An 18,750-nucleotide genomic window follows, 5' to 3' on the forward strand; every position below is an offset into this window, starting at 1 on the left:
CGTCTTAAATGTGGTTAGTTTAATTACAAATATTTTTTTTTTAAATCGTGTTTTTTTCTAGTGAGATATCATTGTTTGGGGCTTATGTATTTGTTTCAGTCTTGCTGAAGTTTCGTTCGGAATTTTATTATAAGAATTGTATATTTGTAGCCAGTTGTCATATTAAAATCATGTAAAAAATAAATTAAATATAAAAAAACGATTAACTGCTACATCTATATGTAAACAAAAAACAATTACTTTTCTAGAACATAAAAGGCAACATTTCAGAAAATATTACATATGGTTGAAATGGTAGCTTTCTCGTTAAATCATATATCATATAAAACAAGTATATTTGATACTTAAAAAACGTGTACAGTTTCGCATCATTTTCTCTCTTTTTTACGAAGGTAAGAGATTTTATAAATTATAAATCTATACGTTTGACATATCAGAGGCATGCATCCTTAGTCAAAACGTTTGTGCCTTTGTTTTAACTCCAGCTGGCCCCTGTGACGCGGTCTACGTCGATATCAGTATGGTAGATAACTGTACCGGACACAAGGGCTATGACTACTTCGCCGGTAGTGAGGTCAGCTTTATCATCATCTGGTCATGTTTTGGATTAGTTCCGCTTCGTAAGTGTTAGCAATATACATATCATCAAAATATAAAAATAAATAAATAATAAAACATTTGATACCATCGAACATTTGAAAAAATATGATAAATAAACCTCAAATAGTTTCTTTTATCTGCAAATTACAGAAAACCAATTTAAGCGGCGACATCTCGCACCTTGCTGTTATTGGGTTCGTCTGTACCGGATTTCAGCGGCGATTGATTGTCATAATAAAACCCACGAAATACACTATAGTTAATCTCCCATGAAAATGCGTTTATCTACAGTACCAGGTTATAGTTTCATAGATCACCTGTGTGTACTGTAAGGCCAATGTATAGTTATGAATACTGTTTCCTTTGTAGTATGTGTACTGTCGGCCTATGTATAGTTATGAATTCTGTTTTTCTTTGTAGTATATGTACTGTCGGCCTATGTATAGTTATGAATACTGTTATTCTTTGTAGTATGTGTACTGTCGGCCTATGTATAGTTATGAATACTGTTTTCCTTTGTAGTATGTGTACTGTCGGCCTATGTATAGTTATGAATACTGTTTTCCTTTGTAGTATGTGTACTGTCGGCCTATGTATAGTTATGAATACTGTTTTCCTTTGTAGTATGTGTACTGTCGGCCTATGTATAGTTATGAATACTGTTTTCCTTTGTAGTTTGTGTACTGTCGGCCTATGTATAGTTATGAATACTGTTTTCCTTTGTAGTATGTGTACTGTCGGCCTATGTATAGTTATGAATACTGTTTTCCTTTGTGTATGTGTATGTCGGCCATGTATAGTTATGAATACTGTTTCTTTGTAGTATGTGTACTGTCGGCCTATGTATAGTTATGAATCTGTTTTCTTTGTAGTATATGACTGTCGGCCTATGTATAGTTATGAATACTGTTTTCTTTGTAGTATATGAGTGTGTACTGTTTTCCTTTGTAGTATGTGTGTGTCGGCCTATGTATAGTTATGATACTGTTTTTGTAGTACTTTTCCTTTGTAGTGTGTACTGTCGGCCTATGTATAGTTATGAATACTGTTTTTTATGTAGTATGTGTACTGTCGGCCTATGTATAGTTATGAATACTGTTTTCCTTTGTAGTATGTGTACTGTCGGCCTATGTATAGTTATGAATACTGTTTTCCTTTGTAGTATGTGTACTGTCGGCCTATGTATAGTTATGAATACTGTTTTCCTTTGTAGTATGTGTACTGTCGGCCTATGTATAGTTATGAATACTGTTTTCCTTTGTAGTATGTGTACTGTCGGCCTATGTATAGTTATGAATACTGTTTTCCTTTGTAGTATGTGTACTGTCGGCCTATGTATAGTTATGAATACTGTTTTCCTTTGTAGTATGTGTACTGTCGGCCTATGTATAGTTATGAATACTGTTTTCCTTTGTATATAGCGGCTAAATGTCGTACTTGGAGACACAACAAGCATGTTAGGCATCAACAAGTCAGTCGACAATCGAGGGACGCCGAATTCAACACAAAAGGTAGGCTCCACCAATGCATTTTCTGTACGTAGCAATTATTGAAAATGCACAAATTCATTGTTCATTTTACGCTAAAATTCGATGATTAGTATGTTTACAATTTGCAACACAAGGTAAACCACCAAACAATATTTTGTACCTTTGCAGAAATGCAATCGTTTATGGCATTTGAATGGCTTGGGGAGAAGCTTTCGACACGACCAGTTTTTGTTAAGTTGAGACCGAAATGCACAGTGGAACTGACAAATAGTCGTGGCACGAGACTACGGACTCTAGGGCTAGGTCACTCATCTGACGTGGAAATCTACAACAGCACGAACAAAGGGCGGACTACTCTGATGATCAAAGTTCCAAAAGAATATGATATGGTAAGATCGAAAAAAGTCTAAGTATCAAGTATTAGACGAAGCAGTTTATTTGATTTAATTTAAGATGTAAGCTAAAATCTTGCTTTCCAAACCTAGCATTAAATGAGAAATATTGGTATACATATGTGAGATTAAGATATTATTTAAATTAACTTACTAATTACTTGAAAAACATGAATTCTTGAATAAATCAATCACATTGTGCAAATGACATTTTGAATTTTTTCTTATTAACACATTTTTGACGAAAATCCTTGTACATGGATGTCAAACACTTGTTCTTGTTGGTTTATTTCTCTTTTTATATCTTGATATATAACCATAAAACTGGTCATATTACCGTTCCAGTGTTTACAGTTCCAAACGTTCGCACAGCGTAGCCTATTTGAGAACGCCTTGTGTGCATTACTGGAGAAGGACGGCCGACAAGCTATAATACATGAAGTGAAAATAAAACACATTTATAGTAACACATTCACACAGATCAAGAGGAACGCAGTGCTGGAAAAATTCTTCAAAACAGTTTTCTCTGAGGTAACACCGTTAACCATTAAATCATTGTTTTGAAATAGTAATGGCAGTTTTCGCTGGTTTCTGAACGGTCGTACCTCAAACTTCAATGAACTAGTTTCAGACAATATTTTTTTCTTTTTTCTTTTTTTCACAAAGAGAGGCAGACTTTGTCTTATGCGGCGAGTAAAAGAAACATTTCATATTTCCTTATTCCATACGTAAACAAGGTCATTTGTATTTTATCTTACCTTTACAGGCTTTCCAGATGGACTATGATCCCGATCTAGAAGAAAACCAAAGCGAATCTACCCAAACTACAGCAGAAATATTGGGAATTGAATTGTCAAAGGTATGGATGTTGCTGATTTTTAAGGACAGAAATAATTATAAGAATGATACCACAAGTCATTGAATTTGTTATCGTAAAATATCACATCACTCATGTACTTTTACATGTGTTTCATGATAAAGTCTATTTACATTTGATTACATATCGGGTAAGCTTAATTTTTGCAATTGTGATTAATTACGTTATGCATTTGAAATAAAGAGATCTTTATATGTTTTGCTTTTTTAATTTATCAGGAGGAGTTTGCACATGCGCTTGGTATCAAACCTCGTTCTGACTTTGTTGAGAACATGTTTAGCCTCTTGGACTCCGACAGAAGCGGATACATTTCTTACAGAAACTTCCTCACCGCAGTAGTTCTCTTCTCCAAAGGTACGATAGAAACGCACAAAGTGCGCAGCATATTTTTTTTTAAAGTAAAACGTTTATATAGTACATAATTATTGGATAGGTGGACAGTTTGAAAATAAATATTCTAGGTAGTTTCTTCTTGTTTGCGGCTTTATAACCAGTTTCTTTTCACTGAAAGTGTTTATTGCATATACAAATACATTGTACTTATTAAATGTCCAATTTATAAATATTCTGAATATTCTGTAAAGAATTTTAAAGTGAACAGTCGGGCAAGGATGGCTAAAGTCGGTAAAAATGGTGTGAATGTATCCAGTATAATTTCTTATGAAATAGAAAAATAAAATCTCTCGCCAAAATCTGTCTGCGTACGAAGAAATTAATTTAAAGTATAGGAATCCTAAAATGTCCTCCCGGCTGACTATGTCCGTGGTTATATTTCCACGCAGCCTCGCTTTCAATGCTTTCAACTTTCCTTTACTTTAATGGTCAGAACTGGGAAACGTAAGCAGAACTTGGCCGTCGTATTAATATGTGAGAACTTTTGGAAGGCCAATGTACGCATTTAGACTGGTTTTCTTTGCCCGACTATTCACTTTAAGTAATTGAATAATAATTGTATTACATTATGCTGGTGAAATATTTGTAGGTTCTTGCCAGGACAAGTTACAGTTGGTGTTTCGCATGTTTGATACCGACTCCTCAGGCTCTCTGGACAAGGCTGAACTCATCAAAATGTTTAGGTATGTGTTGTATCGTTATCTGAGTACACATCATATCTTAATTTGACTGGGAAATAACGTTAAGTCTGTACATCTGTACATTAGCGGAAGTGATATTTTGCGATTTCGTGGAACTTTGATATGTTCGCACAATTTCAATCGATAAGATACATGTATAAGCTAATATATAATAATCGTGATTTTTCATAGACACATCACAACATTTTAATTCGTTATTAAATCTTGTTTTTATGTGGAAATCACAATTAAAAATTTGACTAAATGATCATCAATGTATTATTCTTATTTTCTCATCATTAAACTATTGCCTTTACCAAATCGAATATTGTTCGATAATTATGTCGACAAACGTTTGTTTAAGATTTTTTAAAGCTTGCATTGTAACCGTATGTTAACAAAATCACTTTCTGAAAATGTTTCTGTTTCCATCCTTAGCTCTTTGTTGGAGATGGCCAACAGTAATCTAGGAAAAGAGGAGGTGATCAGCTTGGTAGAGTCTATGTGTAGTCAGAACGGCTTACAGGAACAATCGAGAATAAACTTCGACGATTTCTGCCAAATCCTTTCCCCTCAGATGGATAAGATCTGGAGCGGCGGGTTGGAATGGAAAGGTTTGTCTGTGTGGCGGTACTAGTTACGTCGGTTTTCATCGTCCAGAAATATAACATAATTTATCTTACTACGAAACTAAGTAAAACAATCAATAACACCTAAATATCTTTATATGGAATCAAAAAAGATAAATATCAATTACTTTTTGTGTTTTGTTTCTTCTCTTGACTCTAAAAACATAGATGTTTTTTTTATTAGCACATTTGACGTATGTCGGCTTATAACCTACCATCTTTTTATTTGTTCGATAAAGGAAGAAAAAACTGTTACCCGACCCCGCAGGATATCCGTAAAAGGTTTGTTTAATTTGTATGATTATTTGTGCATACACAGCATGGTAAATTACATTTAAAAGATAATGTGCATACACATCATGGAAAATTGTATCTAAAAGTTTATTTCAATATTCATTTTATGATAGTATATTCATAGAAGAAATCAATATTAGTCCTACATATTAATTGCGTTAGTGATAGCACTGCAATACCCGCATTAAAACTAATTAATAAGTATTATAAACTTCAGTACTATAAGTAATTAATGAGGTGAAGTTAAAAACGAAAATACTTAACATGATGTATGAACATTCTATGGCGATCCCCGTTAACTCGAATTCAAATAACGCGAGGACCTTGCTTTAGACGAGGGACTCGCGATAGTACAATGACTTTCTTTGAGTATTATAAGGCTCGCCTTCTGGTGATTGTGACGTCATATCTTGTGAAAATGTATGACGTCACAAACACCGAAAGTTGGGACTAATCGTACTCTAACGACCTTATTATTATCTCGGGACTTTCACTTAAGACTAAAGAAACTCACTTCGAATTATCGGTTGATTTGAAGTGTAACCATTATTACGACGACTTCAACTTACCTTAAAATGAAAATTGTACCTGTTCGTAGTGACACACGAAGGAAATCCTCCATCGCTGTAGATAGCCGCCGGAAGAGTAGCACCAGTGTCGAGGAAACCTTGATGAAATCAGCCAGCTCAAATTCCTTGATGACAAATATTCCGACAGACCTCCGCACGCGCTTTGAGGCCACTAGAGAGAAGTATCATCCTATCAAGGCAAAGGTCAAGAACTTAAAACATTTCATAGAAAACAACAGGCAAAACATCTTCTTCCTGGTACTATTTTATGGAATTTGCTGGGGATTATTTGCTGAAAGATTTTATTGTAAGTCATAACTGAGTTTAAACTTTATATTTTACATGAAATGTTTTCTGGTTTTACTCCAATTTGTATCATAAAGTTTTAGTATTGTAGTTTTTTGACACAATTAGAACATTTTTATCAAATATACTCAAATACTTAAGAAAATTTCATATTCGATCTTGCCTAACTACACATTATCTGCCGCCCTGATTTTGTTTTATCTCATCATGACATTTTGTTTGCAACTTTTTAACTTGCTTTAAGGTAGGTATAATGGAATATCTAATGACGAGTTTACGAAATGGGAAGCAAGAAACTGGCATTATTCTAAACAGGCTTTTTATTTTAAGTATTCAACGTTGCAATTATCAAAATAATTAAAAAAATATACAACACTTTGTGTGTTACCAGTACATGTGATTATAATATTATGATATGTTGACCACTTTTGTTTCGCAGACTACACTGTTGAACGTGAACACAGCGGTCTCCGAGCCTTGATGAGCTATGGAATCAGTGTTACTAGAGGTGCAGCGGCCGGAATGTCCTTCACCTTTTCCTTGTTGCTATTGACAATGTGTAGGAACATGATCACGTGGTTACGTGGTACTTTCCTTAATTTGTATGTTCCATTCGACTCGCATGTGGCGTTCCATAAAGTTGTTGCGTGGACAGCACTTTTCTTTACTGGTAGGTCCTTACAAAGTTTTCAATGTTATAATGCTTTTTGGCCATCAATTGATAATTAATAATAATATTATCACTATTCTATAGTTTTTTTTACACTTTAGACTTTTTCTTATTTCTTATTCTGTGTTTATCATTATTACTGTAATGTTTTAATGAATTACTCGGAACAATCATTAATTGGTGTCTTAATTTTGAACCTGCATTATATAGAATTTCAATAATTATATAATTATTTTCATTAATTATATAAAAGTCCATAGCGTAGTATTACAAGTACAATGTAACAATGTTTGATTTTCTAGGCCTTCATGTCCTTGGATATAGTTTTAATTTCTACCATTTGGCAACACAACCGACCGGACATCTGTGCATCTTTGATTCTATTGTCCTCAGGTAAAGGGAGATAATAATGTATGGTAACATATTTCGTATTATATAATAAAGGGGCGATAGTCACAAATGTGAAATTGGAAAGGAACATTGGCAAAATGACTTTCCAACCCGTTTTATCGCAAACTGTTGCAAATACTGAGGAATCTATATATACAGTACTTTTAAGTTTAAAACATAGAATTCGGATACTTACAAAAGAAATTACAGTTGGATTGAATTTGATATTCACGACTTCAACATATTGAAAGAATTTACGTTTAAAGCAAATCATAATTGAAATATTTTTGTTTTCCACATTACAGGGCCGATTCAGAACTTGGATTTGTTTTCTGGCTGTTTGGAAACATGACAGGTGAGTAATTTTACAATAATACGCAATCCACTTTTGATTGCTAAGTTCTTAGTTGAAGAAAAAGATATTCCAATACAATTTGCTTTTAAAAACAAGAGTAGTTAAAATGTCCAAACATGTTACCACGAGCTCCACCTTTTGGTCGCGAGTTTGAATCCCGTGTGGGACATTTTCCAGATACAGCCTTCCGCTCGGTTGTTTTTGATCGGGTACCCCGTCTTTCATCCATCATCTAAATCTGGCACATTCTTAATGATCCTGGCTGTTAATAGGAGGTTAAACTAACTTACTTTTTCTTGCAGGGTTTACCGGAGTACTACTAGTAGTCATTATCTGTATCATCTACGTCTTTGCGACACAGACAGCCAGGAAATTGATCTTCAATGGCTTTTGGTTGACACACAAATTAATCGCCCTTCTCTACATCCTAACTATCCTTCACGGAGCATCTCTCATTGTCCAGAAACCTTTCTTCTTTGTCTACTTTATCATTCCCGCCATCTTGTTTACGATTGACAAGATCGTCAGTTTAAGCCGGAAAAAGACGGAAATTACTGTGATGAACGCTGAGAAACTGGATTCAGGTTAGTCTCACATTATTTCTATAACACAAACTTTATCTTCCGGAGCACGTGGTCCCAATTCTAAACTCTTCCGGCAAAATATACAACGGTTTGTAGTAACATAAACACAAAAACGTATTGCTTCCAAATATACACAATTAATATCCCTATGTATTCTAAGATCTATAAATCGTAATGGGATTCAAATTGTAATTAAAAGTACTTGAAAACCTTGCGATTTCTTCCAATAATCATATTAAAATGATGAAGAACTATTAAGAAGCGTTAACATCTTGGATTGTCAAGTTAAAACTACGACTGTCATTAACAATTTCGAAAGATGCAAAAAACGTGGACATGCTATTTTATAATCAATATCTTCCTTGTGCGGTGGCTCATTTATGCCATTTCGTCTTTTCGCCTCGGAAAGACGAAACTGAAATATCTTCATTGTCGTATTTTCGTCTTTTCGCTTTTAAGACGAAAAGACGACAATGAAGATATTAAAGACGAGAATTAAGAAACCTTAAAGGCGAAAAGACGAAAAGAGGAAAAGATGAATTTTAAATTAAACAATTCAAAATTTTAAATTAAACAATTTAAAATTCATCTTTTCTTCTTTTGGCCTGTAAGGTTTCTTAATTCTCGTCTTTTTGGGGCGAATGGAAGAAAAGACGAAAAGACAAAATGGCACAAATCAGCCACCGTATCCATGTGATAGACATGCTGTATAAACACGTAATAAAAAAGCTTTTTCCCACAGACATAACATACCTGGAATTCAAACGACCCTCTAAGTTTGAGTATAAATCAGGTCAGTGGGTGAAGATAGCCTGTTTGTCACAGGGTAGGAACGAATACCACCCCTTTACACTGACGTCCGCTCCTCACGAGGACAACCTGTCTCTCCATATCAGAGCATTGGGGCCCTGGACATGGAATCTACGGCAGACATTCGACCCGGAGAATCTCAAAGACGGGCCATATCCAAAGGTAGAGCATGTACCATCTTATTCAATTATGTGTTTTCTACTTCACAATGTGAATCTAATTCGTTTCTAAAACATCTACAGTATTAAATTTGGTATTTGACCGCGTACTCATCTCTTAATATGTTGCATGATTTTTAAGTAATTAAAAAGCATTGTAATAGTTTCACACGCATTGCACTTTAATTTTCTGATAATCTGAAATACGTTAAGTCTGCACATTTGTTTCGCGATATCTAGGCCTGTTCTGTTATGGCTGCGACGTTGAATGTCTGCATCTTTCTAGCTAATGCGACTTCTACTTCAACTTTTGATATTGAGAATCACATCGATATATAATTTATTTTGTGGTACATGTAGCATCTAGCTACTACAGAATTTACTAATGCAATTACCAACGCATGAACAGATAACACTTTATATTGATTAAATTTTAATAGTTTCAAAATTCAGGTTTTATTTATCAGATATGGTTCATAACATGAGATTTAATTCAATAAATCAAAGTATACTTTTGTCTTTGCTTCACAGCTGTTCCTTGACGGGCCGTACGGTGCTGGCCAACAAGACTGGTACCAGTATGACGTGTCTGTTCTCGTGGGGGCGGGGATAGGCGTACCGCCGTATGCTTCCATCCTCAAAGACTTCGTTCACATGGCATTGATGAGAAATACTTACAGAATGAAATGTCAGAAAGTAAGTTACATGTTACATAAGTGTCCATAGCACAAAACTGTTATCAACTTTACAAATTTAATATAAACAGCGCCAATTCATTATTGACAAACAAAATTCATTTTCACTATATTGATGCGGTTTTTTTTATTAATAAAGCAAGTTTGTGTTAGCAGCAGAAGTGCAATAATCACTCAAATCATCTGAGTACTATTGAACACGTGCCTATGCATTTTGAATGGTGTATGCTCCGATATTTGCTCCTACATTGAATGCGTACACGTATATATGTAAGAGCGCGGAGCGTGGCTACCTTTCTGAAAATCTGTCAATACTGTTATCAACAAGGAAAGAAATAGTGCTCTATTTATAAATGGCTTATAAAAGATTAAACCTACATTGTCAGCTTTAACAACGAAAACATCGGTGCTTTATTAGATTTTAATGTTTACCATCTCTATCACAGCTGTACTTCGTCTGGATTACTGCCAGCCAGCGACATTATGAGTGGCTTCTCGACATCATACGGGAGGTGGAGGCTATCGACAAGAAAGGCATCGTCTCTATAGATATATTCATCACCAAGTTCTTCCAAAACTTTGATCTCCGCACGTCCATGTTGGTGAGAGTCGTCTGAACATAACTTATCAGACTTTCGACTTATTTCTTACAGACCTCAATATGAGTCTCATTCTCCATTCCATGTTTTGCATTTGGTTCCATATACGCAATGAAAATTCTTTGTTAAATCACATTGCATTATCAATAGTTTGGCCAATGACATGGGTATTTATATTTAGGTTACTAGTGTATGGTCAAATCTATTTTCTTAAAAGTGCATACTCGAGTGTCTTTATTTATCTTTTGTATGATAATCGTGTGTTACTAAAAAAATCATCTTTCGATTGATTATAATTACATTCAAATTAAATGATTATTTTTACAGTATATTTGTGAAGAACATTTCCAGAAGTTATCTGGTGGCTGTAGTGTCTTCACTGGCCTAAAGGCCAACACCCATTTCGGACGTCCCAAGATGAATGAGATGTTTGAGGCAGTACAGAAAGCCCATCCGATGGTTAGTAAATATTTTTTTGCATTTTATATGTCAGAATTTGGTGTAACTGCATAACTTTAATTAGTATAGTTTTCACGGTAGCTTTATCATGATTCTGATAAGTCATGATTGCATTAAACTTGATCAATCATTGAATACGTTATAATGTTTCAAATGTTAATATAAATACGTGTACAAAGAATATCTCTGAATTGTCTGCTGTTGCATAATAGTGTATCTGTATCGGTCACAAATTTGCATACCCGCAAAAATGATACAAAGATGTACCACTGAATAAAATACATTAATGTTAATGTTATTAGACAAAGAGCATAATCTCGTATGCTTTCATGATCTTCGAAATTAACTGAACAACTGCTGTCACATAGAACATCTGTCCATTAAAGATATTAGATAATAATTGTTTATGTTTATGCAGGTTCGAAAGGTTGGTGTGTTCAGCTGTGGACCCCCGGGGGTGACCAAGAGTGTGGAGCAAGGATGTATTGAGGCCAGCAATGGAACAAAAGCACAATTTGAACATCACTTTGAGAACTTTTAAAAATAAACAATCGAAGAACGAACGTAATATTGTTTATACTAGTATATTTAAAAGGGACATTTTTTTTCAAAAATTAGTCATTTATTCACAAATCCAAAATCCAAACATTTTCTGAATTGTTTCTTGTGTCTCATTCATTAAGCAGATGGAGTTGTGTATTTAAAGGTCCACAACCTTTCCGAAGAAAAATATAAAGGTTTCTTTAAAAAAATATTAATAGCATCAGAAAATACATGCCGATTGCCTAAGATAAGGTTACGACACCAAACATATGCAAGATTTCCTACGTAATTTATGAAAACAGTGGAGTTTTGCCGTCTAGCGCAGTGATAGTCAACTACCGCGCGGTATTTAGAACGACGGCGGGAAACATAGGTCGACCCGCGGTATGAAAATAAACGTTTTATTTATTTCAATCAAATGGTTCAGAAGGTGATGATAAATGTAGTATTAACGGTAAGTTAGTAACTTTTGCGACTTGACAAAATTATCGATCTTGTGTTTTCGGAAAGGTAGTGGGCCTTTAACTTTACTGTTGAAATTAGAATCCCTTGAAAGATCTAACATTTCTCATGATATGATAAATTGTTGAAAATATTTTTACCTGCTCATACTGATATAAACGAATGTTATACCATAACGTGTTCAGAAGAAGCTGAAAACGAAAACTGAAATGAAATGATGACTGCTCCAACAGTCTGTTCATTACTCATGAAATAAAAAAGTGTGGATTACACGTGGTTAAATTACGTTGTTGAATAAATGTGCTATTTAATGTTTTATAATTCACAATTGTGAAATAATTAAACTAGTTCAAAGGGAAACTGGAACAATGGTGGTTGAATACCTTTATTAATTCAGATGGATTCGTCATAAAACTTGGATATTCTAAAACCTCATTATATTAATATATTATAACTTGTATGTATAGAATGGTTGATCAAATATTTGGGAAATTACAAGGGAAGGGTGTATCTGGTATTCGATTATATAAATGGCATTTTCTAGTGAGTGTGTTGTGTGATGAGTGTTACTTTTCCTATCTCTTGGCGGCTTTTCGCTATAATATATGAGAAGATTTTATTTATTAATTTTGGCAAGCAATAGTTGTTTTATCAGAAGTAATTTTATTACAACTCTGATTTGTTTTCCTTGAAACAAATGATGAATCGGATCGGTGTGTTCAAGAGCGTTTATAAAACGTAAAATAAGTTAAGACTCAAAGCCAATATTTGGGATCTTTTATTTGTTCTAGCTCTTGACAGAAAGTTTTTGATAATGACGCCATGTTAATGACGTTCCTCACACAATCTGGTGACGTTTCAACCAACACCCACCATAAAGAATTGATTATCCTACGTTAAGTAGCTATAGATAGCCAATATTCCGTTTACTTGTACGATATTGCGATTTACAACTGGGTCCGAGGAATAAAGTTTAAAAAATTGCTTCTATACTCGCGAATGGAATGTCCTCCACCAAATCATATAAAAAATGATTGTTTGGTGAATTTTCCTTTATTACAAGATTTTACGCTTAACCTTGTGAAAAGAAACTTTTGAAAAGAGTTGTACTCTAGGGCACTGAGGCATGTTTATGTGATTAAAGTCTCTCCCATTATTGTTATTGTGTATACATATATTTTGTTTGATATTAAAGTCTTAACCTTGAAACAATTATTTGTAAACGATTTTTTTAAAATTTATTTCTATGTACTTTAGACACGTTATGTAGTGTCATTTGTGACACTCAACAGAAATTTTGTTATTCTTTTGGTAATAAATTCTTCAAATACATAGGAAACCTCCATATACATGTATAATCAAGCGTAATGAATATCTTTTCCTCCGGGAAATTATTCCCTAAGTGATACTTTTGGGATGAAATCTTAATGTTAATCTTCTATTTCATGGTGCGATAACTGTAGGTATATATAGTTTGTATTTTTTATTATCTTAATCAATTTTACTCGAACCAATAATGTTTATTATTACATGTACTACATTTACGTTTTTGTCTAGATTATATTTACTTGTGGGTGTGTATAATATTGATGATAACGTCTTTTAGCTTTTATGAATAATGTAAATTAATTTTGTGTGGAACGACGTATTCACAAGAGCGGAAAACTCCGTTAAAACGACTGACGTATTTAAAGTTAATCATTATTTTAGTTAGGGGTAGAAAGTTAATTAATCAGAACCATAACCAAGAACTACCATGTCTTTCTATGCTGCGTGTGACATATTCTAATTAGACCAAGGACTAGATGTTTGAGCACAGTACTATATCATATATAGTTTAAGAGAAGTGTGCTGCGACAAATGACCTTGTCTAATTAGCGAAAATAGGAATTTTCGTTCGTTAAATATAATGTAAAAGGAGCGGGTCGGTGTGGTTTGTACATAGTGTTAAATAAGGTCTCTGTCACTCAGATGAAGGAGCATGCTTCTTTGGCTCAGTCGGTAGAGCCGTAGATTTCCACACCGGAGACCCGGGTTCGATTCCTGATCGGGACACTCGACAGGAATGTGTTCCCTGTTCCCTTTTCTTCTACAATACTTTATATATAAGATCAATCCACATTATATAATTAACCTCTGCAGTTTGACAGTTTGGAGAGTTTGTTATATCTATAGGTATACGAATAAAATTAACATGTTTATACCAAGGTATTTTAATTTATGTAATAATTGATGTACTGTACTGATATCGTTTTGAAACAATGTATAATGCATACACTTGTATTAATCATAGATGTGCCTTGTTTTTCTTTGTCACCAAAATAGGTCATCATATGACATAAATAACACTCATAGACTGGTTTGCCTTTCGTAATTTTCTTCTGTCCGCTAGGCTTCATCTTATGAGCGAGTCTGGCGAAGGGCATTGATACTAAAGCACATGTAAGGTACTCCACTCTTACTTAAAAGCAAAATATAACTTCAACTTTTGACATGAGAGTACGCAGTCATGTGGCCTGTAAACATCAAAGCCGGGATGCTGCCGATATAATTTTTATAAAAAATGGAAGTTAGGAGGTCTTTGGTTGTAATAACACATCATTTAAAGTTTGGGATCATTCAACTCTTTTCAGACATTATAAATTAAGCAGAACAAATCGTGATACATATGTTTGATTCCTTTTTTATTATTAAAAAAATACTTTTTTCGAAAACCGACACCTTTTTAATGCAAATATGATTCGAATTTTTTAAATCTTATTATCAGTCTTCCGAAAAATTATGTTTGGGATTTTATATTCTTGTCTCTCATGTTTTGAACATGCTATGATTTTGCACATTTGTTTTTCAGTAATCAAGTATTTACGAACGTGTTTGGTATTGAAGGCCGAATTTACATCTCGTCCTTACGTTATATTATCATGAGCTGAATGTGTTACATAGAGAACACATTTACGAAGCTATGCACTTATTTGAATAGCTTCCAATGATGTCAATTTTCATTAAGTGATTGAATGTGAGGCAATTATTTGTGATGCTGAATGCACATAATTAGTGATCATGAACCTAGATATTTCTAGCATTTGTACTAGACATGTCCACAGATCTATCAGAGTTACTTCCCTTGGTTTTCACTTGGTCAGTGACGTTATTTAGGTGATAGTAAAGTTTACTGATGTACATCCTCGATACTCCAGAAGTTCCGATCGCTTACGATCTCTACACCCCTGGACTATCTCATAATGAAATTGAAGGCAGTTCAGCAGAAAACATTTGACCAATCACAGGCCTGCAAAGATTTCTTTTGAAGACTACAGAGAGAGCGACATCTAACATCAAAGTCACATATAGTCAACCACAGTATACCGTTATACGGCTCTTTTGATGTACATCAAATGACTTAATTACCTGTTCTATTCTGTTGCCTCTAGTTTTTCTATGAGATAGTCCAGGGGTGTAGAGATCGTAAGTGATCGGAACCCCTGGAATATCGAGGATGACTGATGTAGTGCTGTAATATTTGCTTTGTTTTCTAGTGTCATTGTTGTTATTGTTATTACTACCTATTGTCCTGTTAACGTTATTCTGTAACCTACGGAAATATAGATGTCTGATAGATTAATGGAAAATAAATTGAAAGCAAAATGACAAAGTGGGTTTATTTATTCATTAATTTAATTTTGTTTGTTTGTTTGCTTGTTTTTTGTTTTTTGTTTTGTTTTGTTTGTTTGGTTTTGTTTGCCTTTTTTCGTTTTTTGTTTTCGTTTTACCCTTGTTTTAATGATTCTTTTAGTGTTTATTAGATAAAATACAGAATTAAAACGAATTTTCACATATACGTGATGTAGTGTATGTATTAAAGTTACTGCTTGCTAAATATTGTTTTGTGGAATTGCTATCTATGGTGGCATACTTCTGTCATCGAGTTGCCGCCTTACGACTTAATGATGTCGAAATAATTAAGGCATAAAGTCGACATCATATCGGAAGATGTCGACATAAACAGAAGAATATGTCGACTTACCACATGTACATGCCCACATAATGATTTCAAGATAATTATGTAGAAAGTCGGTAACTCGGTGATTAATCGTGTTTATGCTCGGGTGTGACACCGCCTTGTTTGGTATTGATGTCGACATCTAACCTAAAAGATGTCGACATCTGGTCTTGAAAGTCGAAAATCAAAGGCCTCTCTTTCATGACGCACTGTGTATATGCAGCAAGGCACCATACAGCTGAGATCGACGTTGATTTTGTTAATTCAGGTTTTTATTTATTTGATTTCAAAATTAAAAAATGTGATCCTGCGCATCCCGGCCATGCAGCTGTAGCCTGCGTGTACGTAGCTGTTAGTTCGAGCTGAGGAAGTTAGAGCGCATTTCCATCATATATAACCGTGGGTTGAAAACTCATTTAAAAGCTGTGTGTGTGTTTTGTGGATTGGCATTCGTACCAAGTCCATGAAGTACATACCGTACTATACTATATTAAGGATGTATTCTTCTGAGGTTTCAGTCCCGTTGAAGTCTCGTTTCAACATAGATCAAAGAAGTTTTGAGATTTTCAAATAAAATCTATCAATATCTGTTGCAAGTTGCCAGATGCAAATTTTGTCAAAAAATTACATTTCTATTTTCAGGAGAATTTTTTTATACGGGATTTCAAAAAATGGCCCATTTGGCGGCCATTTTAAAATTGTGTTTTTTTTCGCTTCAAGTAGACCCACAGTTTTACCATTTTTTACTGAAATTGTTTTTACTTAAATCATCACTTCGCCAGCATTTTAAGCTGTATTGAGCTAATTTTTGCTGCAAATTGTTACTAGGTTCGTAGTTATTAAAATATTGAGCATTAATTTGTGAAATGATACACTTTGGTGACTTTATTTTTACATTTAATGGTAATTTGGGCACTTTTATTTTTTTACTCTAAAAAACTAAAAAATAACAAAAATTCAAATGGGGCAAAAAAGTAGCAGCACACGGACCCCCCAATTTTTCTTCCTGATTTAGAAAGAGCAACCGTTTCCCTATTGATATGCAAAATAATAACAAAAGTTTGATACCAGAACTTTTTCTTTAATGGGTTAAATTTGGCAAAAATGGCTGAAAAATGGTTCATTTTGTAGCTCAAAATTATGGGGTAGGGGTAGCATATGTTGTTATTCCGAGAAAAAATATTAGTCTAATTGATCAAAACTGGTATATTTTTAAAGAAGACTACTAGAAAACGAATTCTACAAACATTCATACATATCAAACACCCCATTAGGAAATTATGGCTTTAACTCTATCTTATATGGTCAAAACGGCAAAATTCCCATAAAATCCAATATTTTGTCAACTAAGTGTCTTTGAGTGACAAAAGCTCAAAAAAGAGCACACGGACATATGTTTTTTATTCCATTTTCTTTTATGGTATGAACTCCTTTTTCAAAAAATCTGTATGAGAAAACAAGTTTAATACAAGAAAATTTTGACTTCTCAGAGGTGTATGAATGAAAAATACAAAACAATGATTTTTTAATGTTTTATTTTCTTGCGAATCACGAAAAATACCAGTTACGTAATTCAAAAGCCATAAAGGTCACAGTACAGGTACACAATACTCATTGGGAAACCAGCTTTACTTGTTAGCTTGCCCTGTCCATATGTATACATAAATATTTACATTCCTCGATACACTTACATGTATACATGTATAAAGGCACAACGGAAATTTGTTATGGTCTTAATGGCCAGATTCAAGCTTTGTGCTAAAAATCCTCCCGGGACGCGGTTTTAAATTCCAAATTCTGAATACATCTGCATCTATTTTTTGTAGTAAAAACACGCGTTCTTTGTAGTCAAACGTAGTAAATTAGTCACGTGCTTATAACCTCATTCATGCCATTGGTTGGAATATACAAATGTATTATGGGTAACTAGTGATCACGTGATTGTGTGTTTACTTCCAAATATGGTGATAGTTTGCTTGCCATTTCTTCGGAAAAAATGATTTATTTGAAAATATTTAGACTCCAAAATGGTATTAATATTGCATGCATATCATGTTGGCTTGCACATATGTACTGTTTTACTATAAATAATGAACTGAAATGAGTTATAAAACTGCCATTTTCACGTTTTGTAAATAAATGATATAATGAGAATTGACCAATTCAGTAGGTCTAACCGTCTGATCTAGGATCAGCGAAGATCGGCTGCTCCCGGCTAAATTCATAGAATTCTAAATTTATATTTTTATATATAATTAACTGCTTTACGTTTCAGAACAGATACGTATAACACAGAGAAAATAAGATCTTCGTCAAAAGGCCAAATTATATATACTAAATACCAGGTCAGAAAAATCACTATATTTGCAAGTAAACACACACGCATGTGATCACTAGTTACCCATAATACTATTCCATATTTAGTTCGGCCAATGGCATGAATGAGGTATAAGCACGTGACTTGTCTCACTACGTTTGACTACAGAGAACGCGTGTTTTGTACCATTATGGGGAAAATCCCCCACGGATCATGGTTTCATTTCCACCATTTGAAATTGCTAAGCAATACTATCATATCATTGTTTATTTTCTATATCCTTTCCAAACAAATGGTTAAGTTTTCGCGTAGCCCTCTTAGAAATGATGTGCATGTACACAGGGACCTGGCACGAAAAATTTTAACCAATAGTATACATATATATATATTATAGTATCTATAATATACTATAATATATATATATATGTATACTGTTAGTTAAAAAAAGTCGTGCCAGGTCCCTGTGTGCATGCACGGG

The 18,750-nt window shown here is 33.9% G+C and overlaps 1 protein-coding gene across 3 annotated transcripts in view; it reads left to right on the forward strand.

Annotated features, from left to right (window-relative positions):
• Positions 1 to 15,607, forward strand: part of LOC138321714 (dual oxidase-like) — a 50,471-nt gene extending 34,864 nt beyond the window's left edge. For 2 of the 3 annotated variants that reach the window (XM_069265619.1, XM_069265620.1), the window contains 20 exons: positions 486 to 620; positions 1,661 to 1,677; positions 2,015 to 2,111; positions 2,259 to 2,479; positions 2,828 to 3,013; positions 3,249 to 3,341; positions 3,578 to 3,713; positions 4,342 to 4,435; positions 4,871 to 5,046; positions 5,301 to 5,343; positions 5,954 to 6,231; positions 6,670 to 6,900; positions 7,203 to 7,293; positions 7,596 to 7,645; positions 7,948 to 8,229; positions 8,972 to 9,201; positions 9,729 to 9,893; positions 10,339 to 10,494; positions 10,819 to 10,950; positions 11,369 to 15,607. In XM_069265619.1, coding sequence (XP_069121720.1) covers positions 486 to 620; positions 1,661 to 1,677; positions 2,015 to 2,111; positions 2,259 to 2,479; positions 2,828 to 3,013; positions 3,249 to 3,341; positions 3,578 to 3,713; positions 4,342 to 4,435; positions 4,871 to 5,046; positions 5,301 to 5,343; positions 5,954 to 6,231; positions 6,670 to 6,900; positions 7,203 to 7,293; positions 7,596 to 7,645; positions 7,948 to 8,229; positions 8,972 to 9,201; positions 9,729 to 9,893; positions 10,339 to 10,494; positions 10,819 to 10,950; positions 11,369 to 11,491 — 2,936 coding nt within the window. In that variant the 3' untranslated portion in view covers positions 11,492 to 15,607. The remainder of the gene's footprint in view (positions 1 to 485; positions 621 to 1,660; positions 1,678 to 2,014; positions 2,112 to 2,258; positions 2,480 to 2,827; positions 3,014 to 3,248; positions 3,342 to 3,577; positions 3,714 to 4,341; positions 4,436 to 4,870; positions 5,047 to 5,300; positions 5,344 to 5,953; positions 6,232 to 6,669; positions 6,901 to 7,202; positions 7,294 to 7,595; positions 7,646 to 7,947; positions 8,230 to 8,971; positions 9,202 to 9,728; positions 9,894 to 10,338; positions 10,495 to 10,818; positions 10,951 to 11,368) is intronic. The other variant, XR_011208351.1, reaches the window with a different exon arrangement.
• Positions 15,608 to 18,750: the final 3,143 nt, after the last annotated feature.

The sequence above is a fragment of the Argopecten irradians genome, chromosome 4, assembly GCF_041381155.1.
Source record: "Argopecten irradians isolate NY chromosome 4, Ai_NY, whole genome shotgun sequence".
Classification (NCBI taxonomy): domain Eukaryota; kingdom Metazoa; phylum Mollusca; class Bivalvia; order Pectinida; family Pectinidae; genus Argopecten; species Argopecten irradians.